Genomic DNA, 22761 nt, shown 5'->3' with positions numbered 1-22761 from the left:
GTTCAAGTCCCAGTGGGGAAGGTTTTAACTCTTTGTGCTTCAATAAGATGAGAAAGTAGTTATGAACAGATACTACATTATATTATAACATATCAGTAGTAATAAAAAAAAAAACTATTTTGTGACCATTTAAAAAATAAATTTCATAGTTTAGTAAATTGACTGCTTTATATTAAAAAGTAAGTTTCGATGAGACTATCTTATGTAAGATGTATAATACTTTTTAGAGTCATTTCTATTTTTGGTCCTATTGTTATTGCGGTATTGTCAATTTTAGTCCACTTTATTAATTTTTGTCGCGTTGCGGCCAATCTTATTTAGTACTTGCCACTTTTAGTCCACCATTAAAATTTTCGTCAAATTACCGTCCAAAATATGGGTATTTTTGGTCTTTTCATGCTTTGGTCATCTCCTTGACCCTTTGCCGTGGTTTTCCTTACACATTTTCATCCATTGAAGAGGTCCGACGAAAGCTATGTGAGCCACATTACAAAGCCATGACTTTTACCGAACCTCTTCATTGGATGAAAATCTGTAAGGAAAACCACTACAAAGGGTAAATGAGATGATCAAAGCATGAAAAGATCAAAATACCCCTGTTTTGGACGATTACTTGACGAAAATTTTAACGGTGGACTAAAAGTGACAAGGACTAAATACGACTGGCCGTAATGTGGCAAAAATTAATAAAGTGAACTAAAATTGGCAATGCCCCAATAACAGTAGGACCAAAAATGAAAATGACTCTACTTTTTAAGTATAATATACTATACTTTTTATAGACTCAATCAAAATATTACATTTTAATTAAAAATATTATGTTTCTTGATATAACTCACACAACATTTATTTTTATATTAAAGATAAAGATGCAGTCAGTACACTTTGATTATTCTCGTTCTTCATGTTGACAAATTTTGTGGTTGAAATTTCTTATTTGTTGAATATTTTTTTTATTTAATTTGAATTTAATGAACTATTATCACGTGGTCAAATATATCGTAGTAATGGTATTGTACTGTGTGTCCAGTTTCATGCATTTATGAAGGGAAATACGTTAAGGAATTGACCAGCCAATCAATTAATTATTGTCATTAAATGGAGAGACGACGTGTAAAATATCTTAATTATTAATTGCAAGCTCACTATTAAATTTAATTTGTAAATTATTATTATTAACAATTTTGAATGACGAGGAACACTTATCTCCACTATTCGAAAGTTTGCAGTGGATAAATCTCACAAATTATTATTATTAATTTTCACATATACTGATATACCGCATATTCCTTATGTTTTTTTTTTATTTTTTCAAAAAATAATGCGTAAACCAATAACAAGTGAGTTAACTTACTCAAGTTTGATTTTGACGTTATCAAATTCGATTAATTATTGTTAAACTAAGCTTGAGCTCAAATAATGAATGAGTTGAATTCGAGTACCTTAATACTTAATTCGAACAACTTGCGAGGCTAATTGACTGTTTTTTTTCTATATATTATATAATATATAAATGTAATATTACATATATAGCAAATATATTTATATTTATATACATTATAAAAGAGATGTAATCTGTATGTAACTATATATGTACCATGTAGTGATAAGTTTTTTAACGATATTTAGTTGACAAATGTTTAATTATATATATATTTTTTATAAACAATAGAAAAAAACATATCAACTTGTTCAAGTTAAACACAAAAAGTTATAATTCAGTAAAATTTAACCTTTACTTTCTTTTTTCTTTTATCAAATCGAATCTCGTACGTACTTTGACTATTCAAATTTGACTCGACTTATTAATTAGACACTTACACTGCACTCATTATAGGGTAGCTCGGTCCCGCCTAAAAAGCATGCAAACCAAGTTGTAGAGAGCAAAAAATAGATGAAACATGCATAAGTAGTTGTGTAAAATTAAAACCCAATACGGATCAAACATTGATGAAATGGTCCAACCACGGACAAAATTAGGCAAGGTATGCACCAATGCAAGCAAAACAGTAATAGGTTACTATATTTGGAGCTCTTTGTACAAAATATCAAACTTGGTTTTGAATTCTTTAATTTACGAAAAAGTCCACATGTATTATATATCGAAATGTGCATTCTAGGTAAAATTTGCATTGTGACTCTAGTCGATAAAAAATCATAATGAGGTGAACCAACCTAGGCGTTTCTCATAGCTAATCGGATCAAACGTAACAAAAAAAAAGCTAATAAACAGCTCACATGCAATAAACATTCATGAAATGGTCTAACCATGGGAAACCATTATGCAAGGTATGTACCAATCGGTTCAATCAAAATAGTAATAGGTTATTGACGGTAATAATGTATTGGAAGTAGTTATGTATTAGTGGTAAGCAAAGAGTTGTAATTGTATTGCTAAAAGTTTCAGTACAAGATTCAGAGCGTGTCCTCTGATTGTTATATGTATGTTTTTTTTATATTATACAATGGTAACAGTTACAATAATTGGCATAACGGCCTCCAAATAAGTACAATGACTCATCTCAATAAGGGTTGTTGCTCATTAGTAATTATATTGTTGTGCGCTCTTTTCAATAGTTCTTGTTTTTTATGAAGCGATGCTCTAATAAGTGTATTAGACTCTGGGTTTAGTGTAAAAGACTAATAACTGGTTCACATTTATGTTTCTATGCCTTTCCTGTTTTCCGTACCTGTAATATGTTATAGTATTCCTTTTTTTTTTTTTGGTGCGCAAAAAGGATTCCGTTGCCGGGAATCAAACCCGGGTCTCTCGACAAAACAACTGAGTGCGCATAAATTTTTATGGTGTTAGTGTTGCTCTATAAATAACTGTAAGGGTGTGTTTGGTTCGCACATGGGAATCGGAATCGGAATGGGTATCAAATACTTGGTAAGGGTAATGGGTTTTGGTGAAAGTATTTAGCATGTTTGGTAGTTGGGTGGGATGGGAATGAATATTAATAGTTGGGGAAGAAATGAAGAAATGAAATGAAACCCTTATTTAATAAGGGTATGGATTTTCTCATTAATGGGGTATTCCATACCCATAGTAGCATTCTTAAAACCTATCAACCAAACACTAGCAATCACTTTCATACCCATTCCCTATACCAAAACCCCCCAACCAAACACACCCTAAGTGTATTCATTTTATATATGCAATACACATTCTTTCTCTTCCCCAAAAAAATTGAATATAATCCCAACCCAACAAAACATTTCGGGGAATGTAAATCATGGTAACTCAATTGAACACAGAGGCGAGGTTGTTCTCACATTGCCGCGGGTGAGACTCAATCCCTAGTATTTTCTCCCAAACTTCATCCCTGTGACCAGTTGATCAAGCTGCCCATGTGGGCAATACAAATTCTTTCTCTCCCTGCTGTTTCATATCACAACATAGTGCACCATTCCACCCCTTTCTATTTGACTCCTAACCGTTACCAATTGATTGCGTTAATTGCTTTGACTCATTCATGTTAGACCAAACATGTTCTGGTTCGAGTCCATTATCGTGTCTCATTATCTTGTCAGTTACTATACATGGAGATCTGATCTTTGTACAAAAATATTAAACTTGAATTTGAGTTTCATGATTATTTATGAAAAAATTCACGATCACTATATCTAAAATATGTATTTTGAATGAAGTGCACCTAGTAACTCTAACTGGTTATTAGTTAAGGGCTAAAAGAAGTTAAACTAGTCCCTAACTGATGGACTCAAATAATTCTACCAAACAAACATTGATGAAATGGTCCAACCATGGGACAACTACATTAGGCAAGGTATGTACCAGTTCAATAAAAACAGTGATAAGTTACTATATTTGGAGCTCTTTGTACAAAATATCAAACATGATTTTGGGTTCTTTGCCCTACAACCTGCAGACAATAGTTCCTCCATCACAACAACTGACCTACCATGAGACAAAGCCACGTGCCATCAAATAAAATCCAATGCATAAATCACCCACCCATTATCCCCACTCACCCACCATGCATTGATGGAGCTTTAATGTTAACCGTTCAAAGTTGAATTGGTTGATCAAATCAAATTAAAATCAATTTAATAGCAAAATATATGGTTAAAAGACATGATATGTGAGTTATTGGAGGTCTAATGCATTTAGAAGTGAAGTTCATTTTTTGTTTATGATTTGCACCTCCATAGGTGTGCAAGAGAAGGATAAAACTGCTCGTACGATTAGCTCAATTCGTTACAGGGATGAAGTTTGAGAAGAAAGATTAGGGATATGATTAAGACTCAGCTTGAGAAAAAAGACTAGAGATTTGTCATGGGGTGAAGTTTTGAAAGAAATACTTGGGATCGAGTCTCACCAACGACAGTGTAGGAGCAACCTCTCAAAGTGAGGGCTCATTGTGCGCAGTAAGTAAAGGTTTAGCATTTGTGTTCAACTGAGTTATCATGATTTACATACTCTGAGATGCTCTGTCGGGCCGGAGCGTGGTGGAACCCTTGGGGTTAGAGATTCAACCTTTTGGGAAGAGAAAATGATAAAACTAGTCTAAGTATTTCAGTAATATATTTTCAAACTCCTTAAAAATTAAAATGCATGCATTTATATTTTCAATATGGGAAAATGCTCCTTCAAAGCCTTCCCAAACTCCATTTTCTCAATTTTAATATTTGAAAATGAATTTCTCATTTAATCATGATCTATTTTGAGTGTAAATTTATGAAATTCATATCTTTAATTAATGTAATATAGTTTGCAAATTCATGCTTTGTGCTTTCTCTGAAGTACACAAGCGATTGTACAATTTATAAAGTATAACGTACAATTTTACCAGCATACAAAATTAGAAAATTTTACAAATCATAATTTTTATACTCAACATTTCTACGTGTACGACGGAATTGAAATAGTTAAATTAGTCTTTAAAAAAATGATTAGTTTTGTCTAGACGTGAATGGATATCATCATGCTATAACATGTTTGGTTATCCAAATATTAGTTGGAGTATGAAAAAAACATATATATAATAATTGACATGAGAGATTGGGGTGGTGCTTGAATTGGCCAAAACTAGAAATAGTATGGTAAAGTTATGGCCATCACATGATCGAGTCACATTGATTATATATATAGGAAAATGATCGTATCTGAATATATTTTAAGAAAAAAATTAAGAATCATTCTGAGCCATTCATTTAATTAGATTTAATATTTTTAAAGTAAGAACGGAAAGAATTATGGTGACATTTTAAGAGTGTTGCAAAAATTCTCGCATACGCATCGATTAATCGGCGCTTAAGCTCTAGCAGGCCGCCTAGAGCGTATCACCATAATCGGTGATCTAGGTGGTAGGGCGACTAGGCCACATAAGTGCCGCCTAGGCGGCCTAGGCCTCCTAGGCCACTTAGGCACTTACTAGGTCGTCTAATATGCCGATTAGCTATTGTTTCCTTCTTTTTTAAATGGGTTATTTCGCTCAAAAGCGATTCTTCAAACTCTAGATTTTTTAGGTTAATATTCAATATTTTAGTATTAACTATTGAAGTATTAAATGCTCCGTACTATATAATTATCAAGTCTTAAAAATTAAAAAAAAATTGTAAACAAATGTTTAAAAAAAAAATAAAAAATACACGCGCTGCTAGGCGGCTGGCCAGCGCCTAGCGCCGCCTAGGCCACTTAGGGACTAATTAACTAGGTCGCCTAGTATGCCGATAATCTATTGTTTCCTTCTTTTTTAAATGGGTTATTTCACTTAAAACGACTTAGTTTTGAGCGAAATAACCCTAAATTGTTCAAACTCTAGATTTTTTAGGTTAATATTTAATATTTTACTATTAACTATTGAAGTATTAAATACTCCATTGTTTATAATTATCAAGTCTTAAAAAATTAAACAAATTTTAAATAATTTTTTAAAAAATAAAAAAATAAAATAAAAATACACGGGCACCTAGGCGCGATTAACCGCTCCCAAATGCCCAAGGAGCACCTAACGATTTTTTTTGGAAAGCAAAGGTGGAAGTATACTATTGCAGAAGAATCGAAACAAAGTCAGGAGGGACAGAGTCCCAATACAAAGAAGTAGCCTGTTGATCTGCTTTAGATGCTAAAGTGTGAGCAACTAAGTTTAACTGTCTAGAGACACAACGAAATTAAGGAACAACTAATAAAAGAAAATATGAGACCGAACAATCATTAATAAAGAAACCCACGTGAGACCTTATCTAACCGAAGTGATTGTAAGATAGCGATGTAGGGCCCAACAATCCGTGTGGAGCACCTAACGATTTTTTTTTTTTTTAACCATACATTTTAATAATTTTTTCTTACTTTAAAAAGTGTACATTCCATTAATAGATCACTATTATCAATCAATAATAATTATTGTCTCGACTCCAAAGCTTTAGTGAAAGCTAGCCATCCCCAAAGAAATCAAATTAAAGATGATGGAAATGGTATGTCTCATCCCCCCCCCCACCCCCCTCCTCCCACCCCCACTTCATGCATATTGCAAAGTGTTATTATATCGGAAGCGCAATTTAGAAAATATATATTCCTTAACAAATATTTTACTCAATGATTTATATCATATACCCTGCATCATAGATAGTTGTTTTATATTTAATATTTATTTATAAATCCATCCATTTAACACAATTTAATTCTTTAAAAGGTAAATAATAAAAAAAAATAAAATTATAATATTACTCAAAGTTATTGAATAAGTTCTTCCTCATACAATTTACTCTTCATGTGTGGTGTGCGCATTATTATATAGGAACATGAACACTATTGATTTTGGTCACTAATAAAACTAGTGATCGATTTTTGAAGTCGTCACTATATCCTCCTTCACTCTTATAATAGTGACGGCTTATGAAAAGTTGTCACAATTATTATTCAAGACTTTTGTGACAAGGTTTACTTAGACTAAAAGTACTATCTGAGTGATAACAATAGAAATCATAATAAATTTACATTATGTGACCAAATATGTTATGTTATTACAAAAAAGAAAAAAAATCTAGTGACAACTAAAATTGTTACAATTAATCATACTAAAAAATAATATTCCCAGTAGGTCATCCATCAAACACAGTTAACCACGGAGTTCTTTGGTTAATTCTTTATCATATCATTTTTAAAGTCAATTGGTGATAAATATGAGCTTGTTAATATTTGTATTGGAATGAAACTATTTGACTTGTGAAATTTTTTCTTAGATAATTTCTGTAAATGATAGTGAACTTATATGTCACAAAAAAGAAAGTTATTAATGAGTGATTACAAAATGTATTATCACAATTGCATTTATTTTTAAGAGACACTAACTAGTTGCATTTTAGTTGACCATAATACTGATTATTTAATATCTAGTTCACACAAAATTACTTTGACAACAACTTGAATGCAATTTTAGTGACAAACATTGATTACAATATAACTTCACACAATATTCATATATTTAATTATAGCGACAAAGACATTGTAACAAATAATTAGTCATCACAATTATCATAACATTAGTGACAAAAATGAAGTCAACACAATTATTGTCACAGTTTAGTAATTTTTGTTACAAAATTATTTTTGTTACAAAATTATTGAGCGTCACAAATATTTATAACAATTTCATCACAAAAAATGACAATATGAGTGACAATAGTATTTTTTTTTTCTTAGAATCGTATCCCATATATATTATAATGGTACTAACTCATGTTGGGCAAATCGGTGTTAAATCACGGTCAATTGTACGTGTCTTTTTCCCGAGTCACCCATCCTGATGGCCTGAGGGTGTTAGCGCTAGACGATGATGGACAAGATTCTATTAGTACTACCAATGTCGTCTACAAAGAAATTTTGAATAATGTGTAATTCGAACTGTTCGAACGGGTGATATTATGTTTTTTTTTTCAAAGATCGAGCAACTTTGTCCAAATTATACAAATCTTAAACACTGATATATAAAATTTCCAAAGTTTCAACACCGGAGGTTTACATCTACACATTAGTTATTAATTCAACAATTATTTGGTCAAATTCATGCAATGATAACATTACAAAACATAATCAATCCAAACCATCTTTTTCAATTGCACTATATAATATTTGATTTATAATTCTTATAATTATACACCGATCTAAATATTCTTAAAATATTGTAACAAATTCATTCCGTGCATCGCACGGAAGCAAACACTGATAATAATAATAATAAAAAGCAAAAGTGATAACCAGGACTAATCCTGCATGTGTTGTCGTCCTGACCGCATATGACCAAGGCCGGTCCTAAATAAGTGCTCAATGATGAAAGTTAACAACTTTTTTTAAAAAATAAAGTAATAAATACAAAAGTGATCTAAGTGCTTAATTATATCAACAATATAATGAGGGGGATTGGGAAAGAGTTGTCATTGACATGCCACCAACCAATATCATGCAGCTAGCTCTTTAGTTATGAAGTTTTGGTACTTTTCAAATCCCCACCAATGTACACAAAAATAAGAAAATTAAAAAAAATCATTATATTCTTACTCACAATTTTGAAAAAAACACGTTTATAATATGATGACGATGATATGGTCTCATTCCCTTTTTTTTTTTTGAGTACAGTCTCATTCCCTTTAATTAACTTTTGTTTCACAATTTGAGTTAATTTTATTTTACATTTTGGAAAAAAAAAAAAGTGTTTGTGAGGCTAGAAAGTTAGCTGGTAAATAAGAAAATATAACAAGTATTATGGTAACTCATTTTTAGAGAGTCCAAACTTTAGATTGTTTTTGGCAAGGTTAGAACTCTCACGATGTAGTGATACGGTGAATAAATTTTAAACTCAGCTTCTCAGCCACTGACTAATGCCCTAGTGGATAGTTTGAATGTTAGAGAAGTATATGCGCTATTAAATCTCTTAACGTGCATAACTTGTTACTAGTTGTCATGTTTCAATCAAAATAAGATATATTAACGGCAATTTAAAAAAATATCGTAGAAAATGCTAGAACTGAAAAGAATCATATATGGTACATACAATGACAAATAAATATGTGTTGTCACTTTATTTTCCTTCTTGGAAAGGCATACAATTATATAGTAAAAGAATCTTATCAAATCATGAACACTGCGTAGATTTTTTGGATGACGAGAAAAATTTAGTCATTATAAAATGGAATGATACTCGTTTTTAATTAGGTAATTTAATTTTTAATTGAGTGAGTAATTAAATTTCATAATTGTGTTTAAAAAGTTGTTAACCAATCACTAACTATGATTTTAATTTTCATTCCTAATGTTTAAACCTATAAACCAAACACACCCTTAACTACCTTCTAATTAAATGTGCATATCAATCACATATATTCATTTAATTGTCAAGACAATTATTTCTTTATCAGGTCAGGGGAAATGGCATGCCACTTTACTTTTTCTGATTTTTTTTTTTCAGTTATTAAGCATTTTCTCCTTATCTTTCAAATTAATGGTATATTTTTCTTTTAAAAAACTAGAAATATTGTTTTGTAACCTAAAAAATAGTTTTAATATTTACAAAAGCTTTCAAATGAAAACATATATATACATGAATTTTCATTTATGATCAATTATCATTACCATTTACCATCTAGTTTCCTTACTTTTTGGCTTCAACTTGAAATACTAACTTTAGTATTCTACCATTGAAACATGATAGGTCAATTATTCAATTATTGATCGAACCTTACATATCAAATCATTTCTTATCTAGTTCTCATTTGAACACCATCATATATAAATTTATATACACACACTTGTGCATGCCCAAATAGCCAACTTTGCAACAATAAAGCCTTACTAGAAAAGGCCCAATGAAACAAAAGATGAATCAGCCTATATATGAAAGATGCAGTCTAAACACAATAGTAATTTATTCAGGGTTCGAAACCATATATATGTAATAATATCGTTTGGTCTTTGGGGGTGCTATTCTTAAAAAAGGGTATGGTCATATGGACAAAGTAGTTGAATTAGTATTGTAAAATACGAACATCAACCTAATATAAAGTATAAAAAAATAAAAAATAAAAAGCACCTTGCAATACTATATAAAATAATAAATGTGTATTGAGGCATGTAGGACGATTTTGAAGAGGTTGAATAGGAAGTGGTGGGCTTCCATGTGTTTTGTGAACAGAATAGGGTTGTGGATTAAATCTCTTTCTAATACAAGCATGAGGATAAAAGTCCCAATTTCCCTTGCCAAATCAAGAGCCCATCGCCTTAACAAAAGCATATGCATGCTACACAGAACATAGTACATATTTTGCCGACTTAATTGCCTCCAAATATGCCAATAACTAAAACAAAACCCAAAGACACAATGAGGGTTGATGGGGATTATTTCTCGATACATAGACTTGTTAGGACGGTGCGAATCAGATATGCTACGTGGTTGGAGCCCGGACCTACCTCCGCTGACCGCTTGGGATCTCCTTCTCGACTGCTTCTCTTACTGAGCTTCATTCTCCGAAGGGCGACACATGTTGGTGCTTTAGTAGTCGTTGTGCCCCGACCTGATCAGGTCAGGACCGACCTACTGACCCAATTCCAGGGGCACACTCAACACCCCCAGGAACATTAGGGCACGTGGCTAGGGCCCCTTGACTCGTGCATGAGCTTCATGTGTCGTGCATGCTGCAAGGCCGTAACCTATCCCCTCCCCCCCTCTCTACCTTATAAATACAGCATTTTTTACGGGTATAGAGGATTTTTTGTGACCTCTATATATGCACTAATCATAAGCTCGTGAACCTCTGACTCACTTTCACACATTCCGAACTTCAAGACTTAAACCAACAAGCAAACCACTCAAGAACTGCCATCTAATCTAGTACCTCTACGTATTCGTAATGAGCCCCGTATTTACCCCATCAAGGGCAAAACAATAAGAAAAAAATCTCTAAACCAATGTAAAATAAGATAAAGTCAACGAAGCACAATTTAATTAGCTATGAGAGATGTTAGCGCAATCAATCACACTTCAACACCACAACACACACGTCCATGTTCATCAACCCATATCCTTAGTTCACCACAAAACCTCCATGAATTGCATGGCAAAAAAATTAGCATTTTGTTGGCAAAAGAGCGAAACTCGGGTTGTGTCCGATCCCTAACAAACATAACAACGTTGTATCCGATCCACCACATGTTTCCCCAACTCAAAAACTCAACAAAAAGGCTCCCACTTCCTCTCCAATTCCCTCTGATCAATCTTTTCCTGATCCAATCCATTTCCCCTTCTTGATCAGCCATGGCGTTTTCTCTGCACCGTCTCCATCTCTTTCTCCTCCCATTCCTCGCCCTAATTCCGATCACAAACTCAAACCTAACCAAAGACTACTACGCCAAAACCTGCCCCCAATTCCCCACCACCATGGAGCGAATCATCGTCGACAAACAAATGGCGGCCCCCACCACCGCCGCCGGCATCCTCCGCGTCTTCTTCCACGACTGCGTCGTCGGCGGCTGCGACGCCTCGCTCCTCATCGCCTCCAACGCCCACACCACCGCCGAGCGCGACGCCGAGCTCAACCGCTCGCTCCCCGGCGACGCGTTTGACCTCATCGTGCGCCTCAAAACCGCGCTGGAGCTCGAGTGCCCCAACACCGTTTCTTGCGCCGATATTCTCGCCGTGGCCGCGCGTAACCTCGTATCTATGGTGGGTGGGCCCTACTACGAGGTTGTGCTTGGGAGGAAAGATAGCCTTGAGTCACGCGCGTCCGACGTGGCAGGCCACATTGCCACCCCTTATATGCCCATGGATAAAATCATCGCTGTTTTTGCCTCCAAGAATCTTACCGTCCAAGAACTTGTTACCCTCTCCGGCGCCCACACCATTGGATTTGCCCATTGCTCCGAGTTTAGCCACCGCATCTTCAACTTCAGCTCCACCTCCCAGGTATTATGAACATCGAGCTTTGAATTTATGAACATATAGTGTCTAATTTCCGAAGTTAAATTTTATGTTTATGCCTGCATGTTATGAACATATAATAGAAGAATGTTGTAATGTCTATTTATGAACATTAAGTTTGAGTTGCTGTGGACATACTAATAAGCTAGTTTATGAACATATAGTGTCTAGTTTCTGAACATTAAATTTTTAGTTTCTGCCTGCATGTTATAGAGTGAATGTTGTAATGTTTAATTTATGAACATTAAGTTTTGAGTTTCTAGACATACTAATAAGCTAGTTTATGAACCTATAGTGTCTAGTTTCTGAACATATGTAAGGCATGTTAGGAACATATAACAAAACGAATGTTGTAATGTCTAATTTAAGAACATTAAGTTCTGATTTTCTGAACATATACTAGTTTAGGAATATTGAGCTTTGAGTTTCTGAATATACTAGTTTATGAACATTAAGATTTGAGTTATTGAATATACTAGTTTATGAACATTAAGCTTTAAGTTTATGAATATATAACGTCTAGTTTCAAACCATTAAGCTATGAGTTTCTGAACATATGTAAGGTATGTTATAAACATGGAGCAGGGTGAATATTGTAATGTTTAATTTCTGAACATTAAACTTTGAGTTTAAGAACATATAGCATCTAGCATAACATTAAGTTTTGAGTTTCAAAACATATGTAAATTAAAGCATTTTATGAATATGTAGTGTCTAGTTTGTGAATATTAACATTTAAGTTTATGAAATATAGTGTTAGTTTCTAAACATATGTTATGAATATATAACAGAGTGAATGTTGTAGTGTCTAATTTAATTATGAATATTAACCTTTAAATTTATAAAATATAGTGTCTAGTTTATAAACATTAAGCTTTGAGGTTCTGAACATATGCAAGACATGTTATGAACATGTAACAAAGTTAATGTTCTAGTATGTCTAATTAATAAACATTATGTTTTGATTTTCTGAACATATAATGTCTAGTTTCTGAACATCAAGCTTTGAGTTTCTGGACCTATAATGTATAGCTTCTGAACACTAAGCTTAGCTTTGGGTTTCTGAACCTATAATGTATAGTTTTTAAACATTAAGCTTAGCTTCGAGTTTCTGAACATTAAGTCCATATAAATGGAAAAACAAAAATTTTGACAAAACAACATTGTTTTGGACGAGATCGACCCTGGTCCATGATATAATTTACTGTTATTGCCGTTGGTAGCCTATATGGGTGTAAATGAACCGAGCGGTTCATGAGTCGCTCGGTCAAATTTGAGCTCGAACTCTAATGTCTTAGGTTCGTGGCTCGTGGCTCGTCGAGCCGCTTGCGATATATATATAATTTATTTTTAATTGAAACATGAATTTAAAATCAACCAGGTTAAATCCGAGCTCAAAATTTGAGTTTGAGCATGAACTCGAGCTCGAATTCATGTTCGAGTTCGAGTTCGAGCTCGAACAATCGAGCTGTTCGAGCCGAACTCGAGCAGCTCAAAAATTACCGAACTCAAGGTCGAGCCGAGCCCTTCTTAACGAGCTCGACTCGTTTACACCCCTAGTACTACTAGCCTATTTTATTTCGCTGTATAGCTATTTGTAGAGTTGTGATCCTATTATACAAGTTCCACACCAGGTTGACCCGACACTACACCCAACCTTCGCCCACGCGCTACAAAAACTGTGCGCCAATTACACAAAACAAACGGGCATGTCGGCGTTCAATGACGTGATGACGCCGGGGAAGTTCGACAACATGTATTACGTCAACCTGCAAAACGGCATGGGGCTGTTGGCCTCCGACGAAGCGCTGTTCTCCGACAACAGAACGAGGCCGTACGTTGATCTGTACGCGAAGAACCAGACGGCGTTCTTCGACGCGTTCGCGCGCGTGATGGAGAAGATGAGCGTTTATGAGGTGAAGACCGGAAAAGACGGCGAGGTGAGGAGGAGATGCGACGCTTTCAATAATTTGAAGGCGACGGCCAGTTAATTAATTAGGTGACGGTAGGGTTTGTTTGTATTAATTTGTGACGATTTGTATATCATACGGTCAGATTAATTCGTGGAATGGTGACGATTTGTTAAGTTCTAATAATTGTGTGTGTATATGCAATGGAGTATTACTTTGCTGTATATGTTTGTTTCGTAGATTGCTTGGTTGGTTAAACAAAGAATGCATAAAAAAATTTCAGGGATAATTAAAATTAATGTATCATACAAATGTAATCAATAATCATTATGATTCTTGTATAGATGGAACATGATTCTAGTATTATAAAATCATTAATCAGACTAACTCGTGAGTCGTTCTAGTGAAAATTACTTCTTCTATTCAAATATTAACAAATGGTGCACGTTATAAACACGAGGATAAAATACAAGGGTGTACATGTTGAGATCTTCTATGGTAAGTTGGTGAGTTGAGATCAATCTTCTGTTCAATGGTGAAGTGTTATTCTTATAGTATAGGCAAAGCAACAACATGCATGGCAAGGGAGAAAAATATAATATATTTATAGTATAGATTGTTTTAATCAGACACCAAAAAAAAATATGTAATTGAATAGATTTATCATACCCCTTTAGGTCGGATTTATTTTACAAGGACTCTGATTCCTTGAACCCAAATTTCCCCAGTCAAAAGTTTCACCAAACACGGAATAATTTTGAAAGCAAATTAAACAACCAAATAGATTAATGCAATAAAGCAAAAATAGAGTCAGAAGGGACAGAGTCCCAATACAAAGTGGCATCCTGAGAAAAGGCTGCTGAAGCAAGTGAGTGAGTAATAACATTTGTTGATCTAGGAATCAACGTAACAAAACACTGATCAAACGTAGACATGGTGTGCCTACAAGCGTCCACATAGTAACCATCTTAAATATCCTTCACGGTATGAAATTTCTTTCTAATTATAGTCATGCCAATACTTCTACCTTAAAAGGGGTGAGCGAGCTGAGTGAGTTAAGCCTAATATAATTCTCAGACTAGCTAATATCGTCTCGAACATACTGAATAAGATCTTTCGAGTGTGCTTTATTCAACGCAGTGTCTCAAATAGTAATTGCAAGTTACCTGGTGAACCTAAAAAACATTCCTTCTTTGTTTACTAAATTGTTGCAGTAAATAAAGAAGAAAGTATTCGCTTTCATCCAGAACTAATCAACCTTCATATAAAACAACTAATTTTTTTAATGTTTTCTCATCACCGCACCAAAACAATAAAATAAAAATCCATTGCATAACAGGTTGTCATACTATTTTAATTAAAAAAAAAAGTAATTAAAATATATCTCTCGAAAATAATTTATTCAGATCACTACCTAATTTATAAAAACTTCTTTTTTACTGACTATATTTTCTATGGCCAAATATGTCAACAACCCAAGATGGAAATTTACAGCCTTTTTTTCCATATTAAGCATATACAGAAGATCAGATCTGGAAAGACATACAATAAATTAAACATAAATTTCCTGGAAAAAAAAAGAAACTAATTAAAGATGATTACAGTCTTACACACATATCTATATCTATAGCTAGTGTGTTGAATGCAGCAAGCTCAATCCTAGCTGAAGATCTAAAGATTTGCAGGTTTTATTTGAATGATGATTCTTGCTAATCTTTCTGGGGTTATTGGTTGAAAGAGTGAAGAACATGGCTGATGATGAATCTGGGAGAAAGGGTTCTTGGGAGCCGAAGCTGATCTGAGAGCCTTCAAAAGGGGGCAATTGATCGGAGGAATTTGCAGAAGAAGGGTCAAATAGCCATGAAGGAGAAGAATTATTATTCTTTTGCAGAAATGGGTGTTGTTGAAGATAATAGCAGCTAAGACTGGCTTTTCTGGCCTGAATTTGCAGCCTTTTCTTCCTCATCCTCTCCTTTTTGTGGGCATTTTGGTGCCCTCCCAAAGCCTGCGAGTTCGCGAACTCTTTAAAACAATACTGGCACTCAAATTTCCTCTCGCCGGCGCCGCCGCATGCGGCGGAGGGTTTGTCACCGGAGGCGGCGGAGGAGACGACGGTGGTGGAAGAGGAGGAGGAGTTGGCGCTGTCGTGGTCTTCCTTGGACGACACGTTTGTGTTGGTTTCGCCTCCGGCGAGGTCGAAGCCGAAGAGTTTGAGCTTCTTCGCCGGCGGCCGGGATTCATTATCTCCGTTGGTGTTCTTGCATGGAGAAGAAGAAAGAGAAGTGGAGATATCTTTAGACATGTTTTTGGTTTTTCTTTGGCTTGAAACGACAACCTTAATGGATGGTATAATGTTGTTGTGGCTCTCTCATGTCTTATATAGGTAATATGGAAATTGGAATTTGACTATGCATTGCATCTAAATATTAATATTTCCTAAAAAAAATATTAATATAATAACTCATCAGCTTGAGGTAGCCGATAGGCCAAATAAGCTTACTGCTAATACAACTGCAGTGCAATTTCGGCTCTTAGTGTATTATATAAAACAGTTTTGAGTTAAAATTCTTTTGAATAAGTATATATAAAGCATTACAAGCCTAACCTAGTTAAATCGATTAGTCCCACATTAATGTGGATATTATAAAAAAATATATAGAAATATAAGAAACAAATTGGATTTATTCATACTGTGGCATGCTCATTGTATCCTCATCAGTATAGACTAATCTGGATTCAGTTCAAGTCGTGTTTGTAAAGTATGACTTACTCTATGAAAAGCCTAGCTCAAAATTAGGGTTTCTTTTTTTAATAACCCAAGTTTTTCGATTTCGTCATACTGTATTTTAAGCCACAAGAATTCACCACAGGCTCATGAGAAAGTAAATCGAGTCAATCTAGCTTCGAGACGCACCACCAAATGGTACACTCGTGAGCAAATTAAACTAAGTTCTTTTCATATAGTGACACGCACGCGATATTCTTATCACTATGAGACTAATTTGAATTTAACTCAAATCACGTACCAATAAAAAATCCAACCCAAAAAAATGGATTTCTAAAAAACAATAATATATAATACCAATCATGAATAGTCTATCTATTAAAAATGGTCAAAATAAACAAAAGAGGGAAAGGGGGAAAACAATAGTCATACTAGGGAAGCTGTCTCATGCAAAACATTATTTTATACAAAATATAATCTTCTCCAAATCAGTATAGTAAGATACACCAATAACCTTTTTCCCACCAAAGGGGATTCAGTGTATGTATGAAATATGAAATAAAGTTTTTAATAATAATTTGATTAAATTAATGATGGTCTCCCTACCACTTTAAACAACATTAGAAAAACATGCAATTGTATGTACTGCCCACTTGGGCACTTAGAAAAAAAAAACAAATATTCCCTACTTAAGGTGGAGAAAATTGGTTATTATATTAACTGTAACCACCAAAAGTCAAAGGGAGAGTAGGTTATAAGGTATAGAATAATCACCTGGAAAGCGAATATAATGGCTTCTACCAAATCTAACACTGTTCTTATATGCTTTTCTTTAATCATTATTTTACTTCATTAATTCAAACCCACGTAACCAACACTGTTCATGAACAGTCATGCATTGTTTGACGTAGTTAATGGGCATTTGGTTGAAAATTAAAGATGGAATTAAAGAAAAAAATTGTAATTCTGTAAAAATAATAATAATAATAATGTAAATAAAGTAGTAATTCAGATTTCATTATTTGGTAGGCGCGTTTCAAAGAATTGAAAGGAAAAAAGTAATATAAAATTTAAAATGCACTTGTATAATAATAATAATAATAATAATGGACAAATTTATCAATATACACTTTTTTTCTTGAGATGTGAAATTAATTGCATGAGAGTTCCAATTCTAAAGGGGTATGGAAATTTCAATTCTAACTAAAGAATGACATTTTGGTTCCTATGGAATTGCAATTCATGTGTACAGTGTACCAAACGCCATGCGGAAAGCTAAAAGTTGAAAATTTTAATGGTTAATAAATAAATTAATTTAAATTAATAGTTAAACTAATTTAATGAAATTATAATATTTAAAAAAATTAATTGTCGAATAAGTTGATAAGTATAAAATGACAGATAAATTAATATATATGGTGTCATTTTTTGTTGAAAGTCAATAACTTATTTTAAAATACTATATGAGTTAGCATTTCAAAATAAACTATTATTTTTAACTTTTCATGTTTTACGACGTTATTGACTTTTTTTATCTCTTACATAGAATTTATTCTCAACCAGAATATATATATTATATATTCACCGTGTTTGTAGAAGTATCTGTGGGTGGATGGTGCCTAGTCCAATCAAGCAACAGGTTGCTAAATCATGTTCATACACAGATGAATATATAACTGTACATTTGTGATAACTCGGCACTTGAAAGAAGGTTCTTGTGATTATCCATATTAACATACTTAAAGAATTGATGTGTGGAAAAACATATAAATATTATATTTATATAATGGGTGTGTCTTGACCATGTTTTTGGGTACATTAAAAAAACATTAAGCGACGGTAGTTGCTAATCAAAGGAATATTAAAGAAGTGGGCGGTGATGTAAGCATATATACCAGCAATTAAGGTCTTCAATGAGATCTTGCATATCTTCTTAGAGCAGGCAAACCCTAATATTTTATTCCCATCCAAAAGGCTAATTAAGCAAATGTTTATTGTACATGTCAAGTTTGTCAAATGATACATTGTTATTTTAATCCCTTCTTATATTCAAATTCTCAAGTTTAAATTTTATATTATATATATATATACTCCTTTCTATCATCTTACAAATATGAAATATATAATGAAAGACATTTGCAACAGTATTTTCTTATATTTACGTAGCAGCCAATGCTACATTTTGAATTCAATCACAATAATCCGGCCTCTTCTCAACACTTGTCAGTCATAAATTACGCAACATACATGTTGGGTTGCGGCTTGATAGGTCAAGCCCAACATCTTGCCATCAAAATGTGACATTGACGCAAGTGTAAGGAATTGAAATAAAGTTGCGTCTTCGGTACTAGCTATAACTTTTGGAGCAGTGATAAACGCTTAATCCTAACAATACCCTTACTCTGTTAGGAGCAAACTCTTACACTACACCAAAAGTTATATCTAGTAAAAAAGACGCATTTTCATTTTATACTTGCATAACAGCCAACATCACATATTGATGGTTAATATGGTACGATGTTGAATTCAGTCCTTCAAGCGTCACCTAACAAACATGCTTTGATACCAATTTGTCGTGATAAAGTATTTACTATTATGCTAAAAGTTAGATATAATTAATTAGTAACAATAGAGCAAGTATATAATTAATTATAATTAATAATTAAAATAAATTGTTGAATTATTTATTATTATGATAGATAATTCAATTCAACAAGTTGCCACAGACCATATAAACTAATAGTAAACATTCAAAATTCTATAAAGGAATTTTTAAATTCAACTCACATACATTTTTTGAAATGCATCCAAAAAGAGATTAAAATAAAGTGAATCAAGTCATTATTTAATAATTAGAATATTATTAAAAACATCAACCAAAGCATTTGTGAATTGTGTTGGACAGTTGTTAATGATTGGCCCCCACATTTGTAGCTTTAGAGACATTTTAAGAAACCATTAGATTATGTGTTATTCCATTGTCCCTTACAACATCTCTAATTGGTGGAACAAGTCCACCAACGAAATCTTTCAATTCCCACTCCTTTATTTTTATATATATATATATATATATATATATATATATATATATATATATATATATATATATATATATATATTACATACGAGAACCACTTTGAGAACTTTTGGACAAATTCAAACCATTGATTTGCAAGATCTGATAGATGGAAAATCAAGTAAAAAATAAGTGGGTCATTTTCATAAATATTACAAAGTTTGTTTATTTTATTTTATTTTTTTGAAAACTAAAGTTTGTTTTTTTCAATCGTTAGATCTGTTAAATCAATGATTGAATTTGTCTTCTTTTTTTTTTAATAAAAATATCAATAATTAGTGAACCCTGATAAATGGTTGTGCTCAATACTTTTTTACAAGGGTTATTCTTATTTCAACTTACCTCTTTGTTTGCTTCTTTTTTTTTTTGTTATTTTATTTTATATTTTATTTGTTGCTTTGCTTTTGGCCTATTCCAATTGCTTTGTTCCTTTTTGGAGAAGAATTCCAATTAGGCATGCTGTCATCAAGCATTTCTCTCAGTCTTAATTTCTTTAAGATACATGTGTGGAATATAATTTTTTGAGGCCAAATCTTGAGGAAGATTGGGTTGTGGTGGGTGGGTGGGATGTTTGTCTGTTTTTGATTGATTTCTTTTCATCACATTCCCACCAAGTTTATTATGGAATATTTGAAATTTATATTTATTTTTACATGATTTTTACGGTATTGATTGGCATCGATATTGACAATACCGAATATAATTATATATATATATATATATATATATATATATATATATATATATATATATATATATATATATTTAATTATATCATGTATCATCAACATCGGTATTAATAGTATATCTGTAGTTTTCAAAGGGGTAGCCAAGTGTGTGGAATATGATTTTCGTACCCAAAGGTCAGGAGTTCGATTATTATCAATACATTTTCGGTCAAGTCCATTAGACAAGATCTTCTTAGTCCAACTTACCTTTTTTTTTTTTTTTTGGTCTACAAGCTATTATACACAAAAGTAGAGTTTACTCAATAATGCATACCATTCAGGAGTGGCTAATTTAATAGTTTCCCTCATTACTCAACAAGAAAAAATAGTATACATATAATAATGTGTTTAGGTTACCCTATACATGCACATTATCGGATAATAGTAGTAAGTTTTCTTTGTCACCTAAAAAAATAGTATACATGTAACCATGCGTTTCAATATAAGGTATATGTTTGCATTATTTGATATTATAGTTGGATTGATACCATAGGAAAAAAAAACATATTTTTTAATGTCTATAGTAATTAGTCACCATTATGACTATATTATGTGATTTGAGTCACAAGAGATGGTTGAATTGATAAAAATGTGCATACCATTTTAATATGCCATTGGAGGTAAAATTAAAAGGAAATTATATTTTTTTATACCAAGGAGGAAATTCACAAGCGTAAGTCTATCATCCTAAACAAATCTACATCAAGTAATACCAATAATATTTGAAAAAAAATGTGCAGCTTCATGCCTTTAAGAGGATAATTAAAAAATAAGACTAAGAATAGAGAAATCATGATGAGTCGTGACTTGAAAGTCATTTAAATATCACTCATTTTAATTTGTCAAAAATTAGATGCTTACTATCATCGATCCTCTCTTTAAAAAAATGTATTTAATTTTTCATGCATCTTTTTAAAAGAAGATATACAATCTACATTTAAAAATGTTGACTTACTATTAAAAGAAAAATATTTTTTTTTCTATGTTACTATTGATTTACTCTCAAATGTGGTATTGGTTCGAGTAAATTGGTTGATTATATCACAAAATAATAAAAATCCTACATAATAATTTAACATTTGGAAATCGCGTGTGTATGTAGAGTGCTCTTTTATTTCAGAAGAAGCAAAACAAGAGGAAATTATATTAATCGAGATTTCAAAACACGAACAAAATCAGCTTTAGGATCTGTACGTCTAATTCTATTTTCATGATTAAACGCTTATTGTTATGTTAAAATTTAGAACATTTAGATATTATGATCAAATACTTACTACTGCACTAAAATTTATAGCGTTCAAACTTGTGACCTATCTAGCTACTATGATACTAATTTCCAAATCAAACGTTGCTATAACATGTAGCAAAGACACAATTTTATTTATTTATACTTTTGTAGCAGTAAATACCACGTTTCGAGCGGCAGGATGTTGTGTGGTTTGCAAGATATTATATAGGAGTGTGATTTACTAGTGCGGTTTACCTCTTCAAATACCTATTAGGAGAATTTGAAAAAAAAAACAAAAAAAAAACTAAAGATTGTTCCATATGTGGCTTTTTGCATATTGCACTTTACATCTCCTATGTGATTAGTGACCTATTATACAGAAGCGTAATTTATCCCATATAGACCCGGATAATGACTGTAGGTTCCTTGGTTATCCAAAAGAAAAAAAAAAATACGGAGTACCAATTTAGCAACTTTCACCAACTATTGTTACCACCATATATCTTAAGCACAAGGGGGAAAAAAAATCAATCCAATAATCCATTGTATTTTACCATCCTCTAGCTCGATCTCCTAATATGAAACTCCCAATTTATCATGTAAAAAAGCGATAGCCAAAATTGACTGAGCATCACAACAACCAAACTAAATTCAAGTCTTTCGACTTAGAATTAAATTACAATAAAAATAAAATTTAAAAAATAAATAAATAAAACCTTAAAACTTCATGATTAAACAACCAAGGGGGTCAAAGACCTTGTGGTCTAGTGGCACCCGGTGTCCCAATTAACACTCCCACATGGATGATGGGAGTGGGTTTGAGCCTCAGTGGAGGCAACTCTTAACTCTTTGTGCTTCAGTAGTTATGAACAGATACTACAAAAAAAAACCAAGGGGTATTATTTTAACGTTGGCCTGTCATTAAGGAATGTTTAGTTATCTTAATAATAACGCTTACTTATTGCGCAGTCGCCGCAGAATTTGTCTTTAATAAGGGCAATCATTCTAATTAAGAAATCCGACTCGGATATTCACAAGTAACTTAGTTTTTTTTTTTTTGAGTACTACTGACTCTGTTACAATGTAATTTAGTTAATTATCAGGTAAAAGATTACATTCAATGACGTAGGATCGAGTTCTAACAGTACGAGAGTTTAAACT

General features: G+C 32.7%; 2 protein-coding genes across 2 annotated transcripts; one reads left to right on the top strand and one right to left on the bottom strand.

The window, feature by feature from the left end:
* The first annotated feature begins 11235 nt into the window (after positions 1-11235).
* LOC116026292 (peroxidase 6-like) lies at positions 11236-14084 on the top strand. The gene is made up of 2 exons (XM_031267772.1): positions 11236-11918; positions 13568-14084. Exons 1-2 carry the CDS (start codon positions 11271-11273, stop codon positions 13922-13924), a joined length of 1005 nt encoding a protein of 334 aa, XP_031123632.1. The 5' UTR covers positions 11236-11270; the 3' UTR covers positions 13925-14084.
* A 1116-nt stretch (positions 14085-15200) lies between these two features.
* Positions 15201-16177, bottom strand: LOC116026218 (zinc finger protein 5-like). The gene has a single exon (XM_031267699.1). The coding sequence runs from the start codon at positions 16143-16145 to the stop codon at positions 15474-15476; it is 672 nt and encodes a 223-aa protein (XP_031123559.1). The 5' UTR covers positions 16146-16177; the 3' UTR covers positions 15201-15473.
* Positions 16178-22761: the final 6584 nt, after the last annotated feature.

This window comes from Ipomoea triloba, chromosome 7 (assembly GCF_003576645.1).
Source record: "Ipomoea triloba cultivar NCNSP0323 chromosome 7, ASM357664v1".
NCBI classification, from domain to species: Eukaryota; Viridiplantae; Streptophyta; class Magnoliopsida; order Solanales; family Convolvulaceae; genus Ipomoea; species Ipomoea triloba.
Note: the sequence above shows the minus strand (reverse complement) of the source record. Positions and strands in the feature narration are given on the sequence as shown.